This window comes from Anabrus simplex, chromosome 1 (genome assembly GCF_040414725.1).
Source record: "Anabrus simplex isolate iqAnaSimp1 chromosome 1, ASM4041472v1, whole genome shotgun sequence".
Taxonomy (NCBI): domain Eukaryota; kingdom Metazoa; phylum Arthropoda; class Insecta; order Orthoptera; family Tettigoniidae; genus Anabrus; species Anabrus simplex.
In genome coordinates this window covers 993,558,898-993,571,723 of record NC_090265.1, presented here as the reverse complement: position 1 = coordinate 993,571,723, position 12,826 = coordinate 993,558,898, and the positions used below count along the sequence as shown (strand labels likewise).

The 12,826-nt window shown below is 41.6% G+C and overlaps 1 protein-coding gene across 5 annotated transcripts in view; it reads left to right on the top strand.

Moving 5' to 3' along the window:
- LOC136857870 (uncharacterized) overlaps positions 1–12,826 on the top strand; it is a 69,101-nt gene that overhangs the window by 40,173 nt on the left and 16,102 nt on the right. For all 5 annotated transcript variants that reach the window (XM_067136888.2, XM_067136887.2, XM_067136886.2 and 2 more), the window contains one exon: positions 7,674–7,840. In XM_067136888.2, coding sequence (XP_066992989.2) covers positions 7,674–7,840 — 167 coding nt within the window. The remainder of the gene's footprint in view (positions 1–7,673; positions 7,841–12,826) is intronic.

Genomic DNA, 12,826 nt, shown 5'->3' with positions numbered 1-12,826 from the left:
AACTAGCCAACTTCCTCTTCCATTCCTTTGTTCCAGTCTGAATTTTCCTACGGCATTACCTTCTCTTCTTTGGCCTACCACTGCATTTCAGTCTCCCATCACAATTAGATTCTCATCTCCTTGTACATATTGTATTAAATCTTCTATTTCTTCGTATATTATTTTGATTTCTTCGTCATATGCTGAAATAGTAGGCATATAGACCTGCACTGTTGTGGTGAGCATTAGCTTAGTGTCTGTCTTGACAACAATAATTTGTTCACTATGCTAGTTGTAGTAGTTTACCCGCTGTCCTATATTCTTATTCATTATTAAACCAACTCCTGCATTTCCCATGTTTGGTTTTGTGTTGATAATTATGTAGCCCCCCCCCTCCATGGCACTACAGCCCTTGAAGGGCCTTGGCTTACCAAGCGACCACTGCTCAGCCCGAAGGCCTGCCGATTACGAGGTGTTGTGTGGTCAGCACGACGAATCCCCCTGGCCGTTATTCTTGGCTTTCTAGACCGGAGCCGCTATCTCACCGTAAGATAGCTCCTCAATTCTAATCACGTAGGCAGAGTGGACCTCGAACCAGCCCTCAGATCCAGGTAAAAATCCCTGACCTGGCTGAGAATCGAACCCAGGGACTCCAGGTAAATTCTGTAGTCACCTGACCAAAAATTCTGCTCTTCCTGCCAACGTCCTTCACGTATACCAATTACATCTAATTTTAGTCTATCATTTTTCCAATTCTGATTCTCTAACCTACCACAACGATTCAGACTCCAAACATTGTACATTCCGACTGGCAGAATGTCAGTATTTATCTTCCTAATGATTGCCCCCTCCTGTGTAGTCCCCACTCGGAGATATAAATGAGGGAATATTTTACCTCCAGAATATTTTACCTGGGAGGAAGCCATCATCAGTACATTATTCAGTCATACAGAGAGATCTGCTTCTCCTCAGGAGTTAGTTACGGCTGTAGTTTCTCATTGCTTCCAGCTGTTTAGCAATAGCAATATATCAATATAGCCATAAATTACAAATCAGTCAATCATCCAGACTGCCACCTTTGCAATTTCCAAAATTATGCTACCTCCCTTTTGAGCTAATAAAATAACTATACTACAGTTTTAAATTGTACTTAGATGAATCCTAATTACAACAGTAGAACTGAAGTTATAACTAAATACTTCATAGGGTTAGTGTTTTTTTTTTTTTTTTTTTGGCACAAACAGAAATTAAAACTTCCCTTACTTGCTGAAATATCAAAAGTTTAATAGAAGATATCTGTTGTGTGTCCTTCACGATCTCAGCTCTGTGCCTGATAGCTCCGCAACACGCCGCAGCCCGGATCTTTCCAGACTCTACGAGGTGACTGCAGTGCACTTGCTTGTGACGTCAGCCAGCACTATAAAAGGAGCAGCATTCCGCTACTTCCTAGGACTCCCCAGTGTCCAACGCCAGATTACACTGCAAGTCGAACACGGAGGCTATCCCTCTTAAACATGTGTATCGAACAGGTGGACTGAATTCTGGGTGTGAGGTTTCACCTCTAGACACTGCCTCACCTCCCACTTCCTGTAACCACGTCGAGCCCCGATGTCAGTATTCTACTCATGCCACAGTCCTCACTTATGCTCTGACATCAACATTAGTATTCTACTAATTGTGAATATTTATGTCAGCTCCTGACAAGCCTACGGCAATTACTAGCATTCTGTTAGTACGAACTTTCATTGCAAGTTACACTAGTAATTCTACAAGGCAGATAGTTTTCGACTATCTTGAACTCTCTCTTATTTGACAGACTATCTCCGCAAGATAGATTCGTGTATATATAGAACTCTCATGTATATAAAGTATATATTTCAACAGACCCTCAGTCTACTGTAATATCATTAATTGCGTACAAGTTCATCCAGCTTCAAGAAAAGTTTAGTTATATTTAGGTACCGATTGTGTAAAAACTTATTGAAGCAATAAATTTATGTTGTGTTTCTGTATACCGATTCCTTGTATACAACACAACAAAATTTGGCAACGAGGAAAAGTTACGCATAGATCTCGCCAATTTCAACAAAATTTGGCGACGAGGTAAAGAAAAAAAAAGTGCTTTGTACACTTGCCACATTTAACAAAAATTTAGGCAACGAGGCAAAGTCATCCGTACGTATAGCCAACACATTGGGACCAGCCCACATTCTACACGGGCACGCCAGCATCTTTAACGTCAAGCACACGTTCCTAGTGGTTTCACCATTTCAGCACTCTAGCTACGGGACACAAGTTAGCAACTCTGCCAACAGTTCACATTTCTACAGTGCAACTCTGCCCAGGGTACGCCCCGTTCGAACTATGGACAGCCAGCCTACATTTCACGGCTCTCTCCCAACAACTGTTCAACACGCGCCAGCTCTCTCGCTCTCTCTCACTCCCAGCCGATTGAGTGAAGGTCAAGTTCACAGCCAGTCTCCTTACACGCTGCTTCACAAGTTGTGCTCTCTATCGCAAATCTCACCATGGCAACGACAGAACAATTCGCCGCTATCTTACAAGCTTTGCAACAGCAACAACAGCAATTCATGCAGCAACAGCAAACAGCATTGCTTACAGCCATACAAGCTCTTTCTGCTTCTGCACAGCCCTCAGCAGTTCCTCAATTTTCTGCTTTCGACCCGGCCAAGGAAGAATGGTCAGTGTATTTAGCCCGCCTTCAGCAACACTTCATCTGCCATTCAATCACGGACGAAAAGCGCCAACGTGCTCTCTTTCTCAGTTCGGTCAGAAATTCTACATGCGAATTACTGCAAAAATTAAGCCCTGAAGAGCAGATCTCAGAAGTGCCTTTCGCGCAGCTATTAGCTCGTATCAATGACCATTATGCTAAAGATCCTCACATCGTAGCCGCTCGCTACAAGTTTTTTCAAAGCAGGAAACAACCACACCAGACTCACGCAGAATGGATAACAGAACTACGTGGTCTCGCCAAGCCCTGCCAGTTTATCTGTTCCAAGGACGGTTGTCACACGCCCTACACAGATTCCCTCATTCAGGACATGGTCATTCTCCATACTCCCCAGGGCAAAGAGTAACCCTTCTTTGGAAGAAGTACAGCGTATTGCCACAGTCTACGAAATGACTACCAAGACTGCAGCGGAAATAGCTACTAAACATGAGGTCGCTCAAGTCTCTCAGCCAGCCCGCCAGTCGTCTGCTCCGTCGAACCGCGCAGTCAGATCGCTCTCTGCCAAGCGTTCTCGACAGGTTCCCTCTCGTTCTTCTACGAAGAAGCACACTTCTCAGAAAACGTCTCAGCTCCTGCCTTCCTGCAGAGGATGTTTTAAACATCACGACCGCCATGACTGCCGTTTCTTCAAAGCCACTTGTGATCGCTGTCATAAAGTAGGACACATCAAGACTGTATGTAAAAGTTTGCTCCGTCCTGCCCATACTCATTCGGCACGAAGCCTACTACACAGCCACGACAGGACATGGAAATAGATCAGATCAATCTCATTCTTTCTACCAGGAATTCTAGCAAAATAATCGTTCCAGTCTCTTTCTCTGATCGCTCTACTATTTTTCAATTAGATACTGGATCACCTGTCTCTATCATCAACCTTGCTACGTATTACGACTTAGGCTCACCGTCGTGCTCTCCGGCTGACATGCAGCTTGTTACTCGTAGTCAACAACTACACGGCATCTAATATTCTCGGCATGGATCTATTCAATTTATTCGGATTCCAAATTCATGACAACATCAATGTAATCTCCGCCTTGCAACCTACCTCTGATGTTACAGATCTCCTCGTGCAATTTCCGGAAGTCTTCGACTCTACACTAGGCACCGCCAAAGACTACACACCTCACATACAGCTGAAATCAGAAGCCAAGCCTCGCTTTTTCAAAGCCCGTTCAGTCCCACTTGCACTTCAAGACCAAGTTACTAAAGAGTTGCAAAGATGGATAGAAGCCGGTATAGTGATACCCGTCAATTCCAGTAAATGGGCTACTCCACTCGTCGTAGTTAAGAAACCCAATGGCAATATTAATATTTGTGGTGATTTTCGTTCTACGATCAACTCGCAAATTGAAATCGGCGTCTTTCCAATTCCCCGTCCTGAGGACTTATTTTGCCATTTAGCCGGTGGTCAGTTCTTCTCTAAAGTGGATCTCAAAGAAGCCTATCTACAGCTACTTTTAGACGAAGAATCCAAACAATGTCTCACGCTGATTACTCTTCTTGGACTGCTCCAGCTCCAGCGGCTCCCTTTCGGCGTCTCTTCCTCCGCTGCTATTTTCCAGCGCTACTTAGCACAGCTAACTGCCTCCATTCCCCGGTTGTGCTAATTACCTTGATGACATTCTTGTGACTGGCAAGGATCATCAAGAGCATCTACATAATCTGCGCCTACTTCTCACTAAATTGAAAGAAAATGGCCTCCGAGCGAACCTTGCTAAATGCACGTTCTTTCAACCCCAAGTTCACTACCTAGGTCATAGCCTCGATAAGAATGGCATTCGACCTAGTGAAAGGAATGTCTCTCCGATTGTCAACATGCCTGCACCGCAGAACATCAAGCAGCTCCAATCCTTCATAGGCAAAGCAAACTATTATAACAAGTTCATTCCACGCTTCGCTTCAGTGGCAGCTCCGTTGAACGCCTTACGCAAGAAAGGTGTTAAATTTCATTGGTCTCAACAATGCCAACATGCCTGGCAAACTATCAACAAGGCCCTTTCAAGCTGTCAAACTCACTCACATTCAGCTCGGCAAGCTCCTAACGCTAGCCACGGATGCCTCTGATTATGGAATCGGCGCCGTTCTCTCCCAGAAGGATCGTCACGGACAAGAACGTCCTATCGCTTTCGCTTCAAAGACACTCAATGAGCATCAGCGTCGTTACTCACAGATAGAAAAAGAAGCTTTAGCTATCATCTTTGGTATTCGCCGTTTCAACGAATATCTCTATGGCAACCATTTCCTGATCATTACTGATCACAAGCCTCTTGTACACGTATTCCATCCTGGTAATAAGATCCCTGAGCATTCTCTCAGAAAACTTCAAAGATGGTCCATGTTCCTTTCTGATTATTCCTATCAGATTGCCTATCGTGCCACATCCCAGCATTGTATCGATACTGCCTTCGATTCTCAAGAATCAGAATGTCTTCAGTTGGACATCGAACTCAAGGACACAGTATCCAGCTTTCCCATTGACACTACCTGCATCGCTACAGCAACGGATAAGGACAGTACACTCGCTACAGTACGTGCTTACATCCGCAACGGTTGGCCTCTTCAACACAAGCTTCCTTCCAGCCTTGTGCCTTATCATCGTCTTCAGCATCGTCTCACGACTCGTGCCCGAGTCATCTTATTAGAGAAAGGCACCCTCTTCCGAGTGGTTATCCTACTTAGTTTACGACAACACGTTCTCGACTTGTTACATCAAAGTCATTGGGGAATATCACACACTAAGCAACTCGCCCGTCAACACTGCTATTGGCCCGGTATTGACGCCGCCATCGTGAAGCTCATCCGCCATTGTGAACCATGTCAGATTCATCAGAACGCCCCGTCCTCTGACCTCGCTCCATGGCCTCCTGCTACTTCTCCATGGGAATGAATACACATAGACTTCGCCGGACCTTTTCTCAACTCCATGTGGCTCATAGTGATAGATTCTCTGTCCAACTTTCCCTACGTTGTTGACATGCATTCCACTACTACTACAGAAGCTACCATTCTTGCACTTCAGAAGATATTCACAACTGAAGGATTACCTCAAGTGTTCATTTCCGATAATGGACCGCAGTTTACTGCTACTGCTTTCCAGAACTTCTGATAACATAATGGAATTCGGCATATCCTAGCACCGCCTTTTCACTCTCAATCTAATGGCGAAGCTGAGCGTTTTGTGCAAACTTTTAAGAAAAGTATGAAGAAAGCCGTATCTTCTGGTTTAAGTAAAGAGCAAGCCTTGTTACAACTCCTAGGAAATTATAGAACTCTGTTTGGTGCTGACAATGTCACTCCTGCTCAAAAGCTCCATGGACGCCCTCATAGAACTTAACTTTCTCTGTTGCAGCCTCTTCCTGCCCAGCCACAGCGTTCACAACCTAAGTTCAACGTCAACGACAAGGTCTACATACGGACTTTAAAGTCCAATCCACTCTGGTTACCTGGTGTCATCTGCCGCACCTTGGGCCATCGTCTCTACAAGATTCAGACTGCTGAGAACTGCATCTCCTGCCACCAGGACGACATATGCCTTCGATACCGTCCATCTCCTTCTATTGATTCTCTTGTAAAACCTGACAAATTTATTGCTGAATGAGCTCTAGATCACTTAATCCACATGGGTTCCTTTCAGGACAATTCTACGCCCCTTCGCCCAGTCCAGGCTCCGGACACCACAACAGAGACGGCCGACTCTCCTGCCCAGTATCGCTGCCACCGCCGCTTCGCGCCGTATCGGCGTAATTAGGAGGGAAGGGTGTTGTGTGTCCTTCACGGTCTCAGCTCTGTGCCTGATAGCTCCGCAACACACTGCAGCCCGGATTTTTCCAGACTCTACGAGGTGACTACAGTGCGCTTGCTTGTGACGTCAGCCAGCGCTATAAAAAGAGGAGTATTCCGCTACTTCCTAGGACTCCCCAGTGTCCAACGCCAGATTACACTGCAAGTCGAACACGGAGGCTATCCCTTTTAAACATGTGTATCGAACAGGTGGACTGAATTCTGGGTGTGAGATTTCACCTCTAGACACTGCCTCACCTCCCGCTTCCTGTAACCACGTCGAGCCCCGATGTCAGTATTCTACTCATGCCACAGTCCTCACTTATGCTCCGACATCAACATTAGTATTCTACTAATTGTGAATATTTATGTCAGCTCCTGACAAGCCTACGGCAATTACTAGCATTCTGTTAGTACGAACTTTCATTGCAAGTTACACTAGTAATTCTACAAGGCAGATAGTTTTCGACTATCTTGAACTCTCTCTTATTTGACAGACTATCTCCGCAAGATAGATTCGTGTATATATAGAACTCTCATGTATATAAAGTATATATTTCAACAGACCCTCAGTCTACTGTAATATCATTAATTGCGTACAAGTTCATCCAGCTTCAAGAAAAGTTTAGTTATATTTAGGTACCTATTGTGTAAAAACTTATTGAAGCAATAAATTTATGTTGTGTTTCTGTATACCGATTCCTTGTATACAACAATATCTAAAACAGTGACTCAATTATTTCTATTGAAACTAGCCCTGAAATGGTACAGCAGTAACTAGAGCTACATCCTATGAAAAGTATGAGTTATGGATTCAATTACAGTCCTAAACTCTTACCATGTGAGAGAGAGAGAGATACACCTTTGAAAAGGAGTGATACACTGTACTTAATCTTGTTACTATGCTGGTATGCAGTTGAGAGTTGTATATGTGATACACTGAATTGATGGCACTCCATTTCAAACAAAATTACACTCTTTTCTCTTTTGTAGTTTATCATCAGAAAATAATTGATGGTAAGGGAAAGTGAGATCTTAAAAATGTTATTTTTAATAAGTCAATGTAATACTCCAAGTAATTAACAAGAAAGAAATGGGTAGATCAAACAAAATAATCTTTTACATTTTAGTCTTACTGAAAAATTCTATCCTGTTTCAGGTTTATATAATGAGCTGTTGGAAAAGGAACAGCCTTTTAATGCAAACCTATGTGATATGCTAAAAGGATTTCTGGAAAGATTGACTCCACCAATTTGTATGGTGGCTCATAATGGTATGAAATTTGATTTCCCTATTCTGCTGGCAGAACTCAACAAATGTGGAAAGGTATGTATGTATATTTATCCTAAAAGAAAGCCTGCTTTAATACTGTAAAGAGTTACTGTATACATGTCACAGTTCATGGTAACCAAATGTTCTTAGAAATTCACATTATCACCTCGTACCTGGTTTATATCGAGCACTATCACTTTCAAAGTAGTCCCCTCGACACAGACAGTGCAGCATTTCTTCCAGTTTTGAATGTATCTACTAAGCAAGTGGTTGCAGGGCTTGGGTCACGTAGCTGTCAGCTTGCAGTCCAGAGATAGTGGGTTCGAACCCCACTCTCGGCAGCTCTGAATATGGTATTCTGTGGTTTCCCATTTTCACTAAGGCCATGACCACTTCCTTTGTACTCCTAGACCTTTTCTACCTCATCGTCGGCATAAGACTCATGTGTGTCAGTGCGACGTAAAGCAAACAGTGGAATGTATCTTGGAAGTCCATTTCGGTGAGTGTACTGAGCACCTCGTGTGATCCCTATTATTTTAATCTTTTAAAGTGTTTTAAATTTTTAATCATTTAACTTGATATTCAGATTGAAGAAGAAATGAATGTCATATAGAACTGTGGTATGTATGATGGATAAGGAACAACTATTTTGATTTTTACTCAAATGATGTTTTGCTTTGTCATGATAGGGGAGTCAGTTTTGCACGTTCTGTTTCTATAGATGATTTCTTCTCATGCTCTCCATCTAACACACTAGAATATCATGATATAAACTTGGCATTCACTATTTGACCATAAGAGTCATAGATAATCCTACGCCAGACTGAGTGACTCAGATGGTAGAGCACTAGACTTCTGAACCATGTTGGCATGTTGAACTTTTTTTTTATTTTTTATTTTTTTGCTAGTTGCTTTACGTCGCACCGACACAGATAGGTCTTATGGCGACGATGGGACGGGAAAGGACTAGGAGTGGGAAGGAAGTGGCCGTGGCCTTAATTAAGGTACAGCCCCAGCATTTGCTTGGTGTGAAAATGGGAAACCATTTTCAGGGCTGCCGTCAGTGGGGTTTGAACCTACTATCTCTGGAGATATTAAAAGGTGCTCTGATATACTACCCTCATCATAACTAGCCTAGGTGTTACTGAAGACACATACCATGGGAGCTAGGAGTGAAGTAGTTTCCCCTTTCTTTTGATAGATTTAACTGCATTTCCAAAACCTGTAAAAATAGTATCCGAGACAGAAAATGAATAACATTTTTGTTAGGGCCTTTCTATAGGTCTTTTCTGTTCTGATGGCGGGCGGCCTACATGTTGTCAGGGGAAGCGGGGAGCAGAGGGGCAATCAGTCCATCACAATGCAAGAGGCTGTTTAGGGAAAGAGACAAAGGCCACTACTACAGCGTTGCCAGGAGTGCCCATGCGCACATTAAAGTTGTGTTGAAATCGACATAACCATGAAATACAGAGCTTCGTGTAATAACTGAGGAGAGTTCTTATTACATCTTTATGGAATCCGTCGATTGCCTTATTTATACAGTTCATTTTGATTCATTTGCACGGTGATTGAAATGAGGTGGAACCAGATGACTAAGTACTGTGTTTACCGTCCTTTACTGTACGCTAAACGGTTCGCGTACTAACTTGACAAGCTTCCGACACTCTTTGCTGCACTTTATGTATACACACTTGCTAAAGGGCCATTCTTTTCTGCTTCATTTTGAAAATATTCATGAACATTGCTGATCATTTTTTCACACAACACTTATTTTTCTACCTTGGCTCCTTATCTACTTCCTCTTCGCCATTGTAAGATATATAATGTAGTTATTACATACAACTACAACAACTACATAGAACAATGCAAATAGAAACAGTAGAAGAGAAACAAACTAATGTCACATCACATACCACAAACACACTAATTGAAGAATGCAATAAAGGACGTGGAAAGAATTACTCATAAAACAAAAATAATCCTAAAAGAAACTCGTCAAACAAGCTCTTTGTAATGCCCACACGCACACTGTAAGACTACTCGGCAACACAGCGGTTTGTAGAGCGAAATGAGCGTGGAAAACTCCCCGGGTGACTGAGTGACATACTGCCCACACCTCACTTCCCCTAACAGCATGTAGACCGCCCACCAACAGAGCAGAAAAGATCCATAAGAAACAACCTGATTATTTTACATTGTTTTTGTCTTGTCAGTTTCTGTTGAGACTTTACTTACAATCTGGGTCATACCCATAAAAACAAAGTCATCACTGGTGATGGCCTTAGAAATAAACTTTGGATCAACCTCAAGCTTTCAGTGAAGTTCCTTGCAGACTTTCAAACTGATAGCTCAGCAGCTATAACATGAGTTTCAAAGCAGTTTTCAATATTTGGCAAAGCTGGCTGACACATGCTGTAACTTAATTTTAGAGGTTGTGAATGACTTTCTTGCATTTTTTCCAGATCATATTCCATATTTTGTCAACACTGTCTGCTGTGATGTCAATTGATGATTGCCCTGAACAGTCGGCTGATGTTCAATTACTTTTAAATGTTTAAACCATTGACAAGTTTGATAAGTTTGTGTCTAGTCTAGAGAATTGTCACCTAAAAATTGTGTACACTCAGTGAGTTTTCTCACGTTTAAAACAGAACCTTGTACAAATACAGTACTCTTTTATTTTACATCAGCGTCATGATATTACAACCTCCCTTGTCTTAGAAGTCCCTAAACTGAAATGAAGTGCCTTTTTGTTCATAATATATCTCTCAAGTACTTAAAATAAGGTTTGAATGTATAGTTCTATGATTTTCAGCACATTTTTTAAAGGGTAATGACAACAATTCTGCCTTGATCTCTATAATGATCAGTTGTTTGTTATAATCTTTTGTACTGTGTACATCATTAGAATGCCCTTTTTTTCTTTTCTAGTTGCTTTATGTTGCACCGACACAGATAGGTCTTATGGCGACAATGGGACAGGGAAGGGCTAGGAGTGGAAAGCAAGTGGCTGCGGCCTTAATTAAGGTACAGCCCCAGCATTTGCTTGGTGTGAAAATGGGAAACCACGGAAAACCATCTTCAGGGCTGCCGACAGTGGGGTTCGAACCTACTATCTCCCGAATACTGGATACTGGCCGCACTTAAGCGACTGCAGCTATCGAGCTCGGTAGAATGCCCCTTTAGAGCCGTTTATCACTTACTTGGTCTCTTGCCTTTTCTCTTTCTTTGACATTTCTTGTGATGGCTTTGTGTTTCTTAATTTCTGTACAACTTTCTTGGATATTGTTTAGGCTAAGATTTTGCTGTCTGTAAATATCTATAATACAGTATTGTGGACCAACGGCATCAGATTCAACATTCTCCTCTATTTTACTTCGGTCCTTAATGAATGTCGAAAGTGTAGATGCGCTGATGGAATATTTGATTGTTTTTTTGTAACATCCGAAGCCATCTCTTTTCCATTTTGACTCAATTAATTTATAAGTGTTAGACTCCTCAGTATGCCAAAAATCACTTTGAGTAAATAAATTTATAATCTACCTGAAAGAGAAAACATGTAAAATAAAATTACATGTTTCTTTCTTGAAAAAACATCGTCACATTCTAACAAATAACACTCAGATATTTAGAAATAAATATGTATGTTTATTTCTGTTTAATACTTAGGAACTTAAAATATGGAACTTATCCTCCTTTGTCTTTACTCCAGCATGACATAGATGATTGTCTTAAATAATCGGCTGATGTTCAGTTGATTTTGAAATGTTTAAACCAGTGATAAGTTTATGTCTAGTCTAGACTTGTCACCAAAACATTGTGTACACTTGGTGAGTTTTTTTGGCTGTTTTCTCATGTTTAAAACAGAACTTTGTACAAATACAGTACTCTTCTGTTTTACATCAACACCGTGAAATTACAACCTTCCTTGTCTTAAAAGTACCTAAACTGAAATTAAGTGCCTTTTTTTGTTAATAAGATATCTCTCAAGTACTTAAAATAGGGTTCTGAAGTCAAGTGTTCTGCCATCTGAGCCACTCAGTGGCAAAGGATTATGACATTGTCTTGTAAAATCTCAATATTCCAATCACAAAATTTGTTAATAAAAACAAATAAGATGTGCCTATTGTACCAGGAAAAAATGTCTTTAGCCACAGATGCTAGCTTGAAGAGCATGGATGATTTTTTTTTTTTTTGCTAGGGGCTTTACGTCACACTGACACAGATAGGTCTTATGGCGACGATGGGATAGGAAAGGCTTAGGAGTTAGAAGGAAGCGGCCGTGGCCTTAATTAAGGTACAGCCCCAGCATTTGCCTGGTGTGAAAATGGGAAACCACGGAAAACCATCTTCAGGGCTGCCGATAGTGGGATTCGAACCTACTATCTCCCGGATGCAAGCTCACAGGGATTATTTCTAAGGGGTGGTACGTAAGCATCGGAGTTGGTACAGAGAGGGGTATTAGTTCATTGAATTTATATTCTTTTGAAAATCTGGTTTTATTATTCATTTGAAACAAATTCATATCACCTTTTACACAAGTTGAGTTGATGCGTTGTAGCAGGCTACAACCTCTAGACTCCGGAACGATTACTGGGCTCAGTCTGGACAGGGATCACACTCGTCCTTGATGCAAAGTTCTCGACGTTCTAGAATTTCTTGAATTTCTGGAGGATCTGGAAGTTCTCGAATTTCTAGGTGCACATGTTGCGGGGTTCGATCTCGCACAAGAATACTGAGAGGTGAGGTGTGACAAGCACACAAGTTGCCGTATGGTATTCAGTTCACTTGTAATACTGTCGAATAAATTCATTTTTGCTTTAAATACTGCATTGGATTATTATAAGTAAGATACATCAAATGTTAATGAAATTGATACTTGAATCTTTAACTCAAACACCTCATTGAATCACAGATGTCAAAGATTTATGAAATTGATGCTTGAAAAGAAAAAATTGAACTAAGTAACTGATCACACGTTGCATGTCAGCCGAATTGATACTTGGGAAAATGATGTACAAATTTACAATGTCAAGTTTG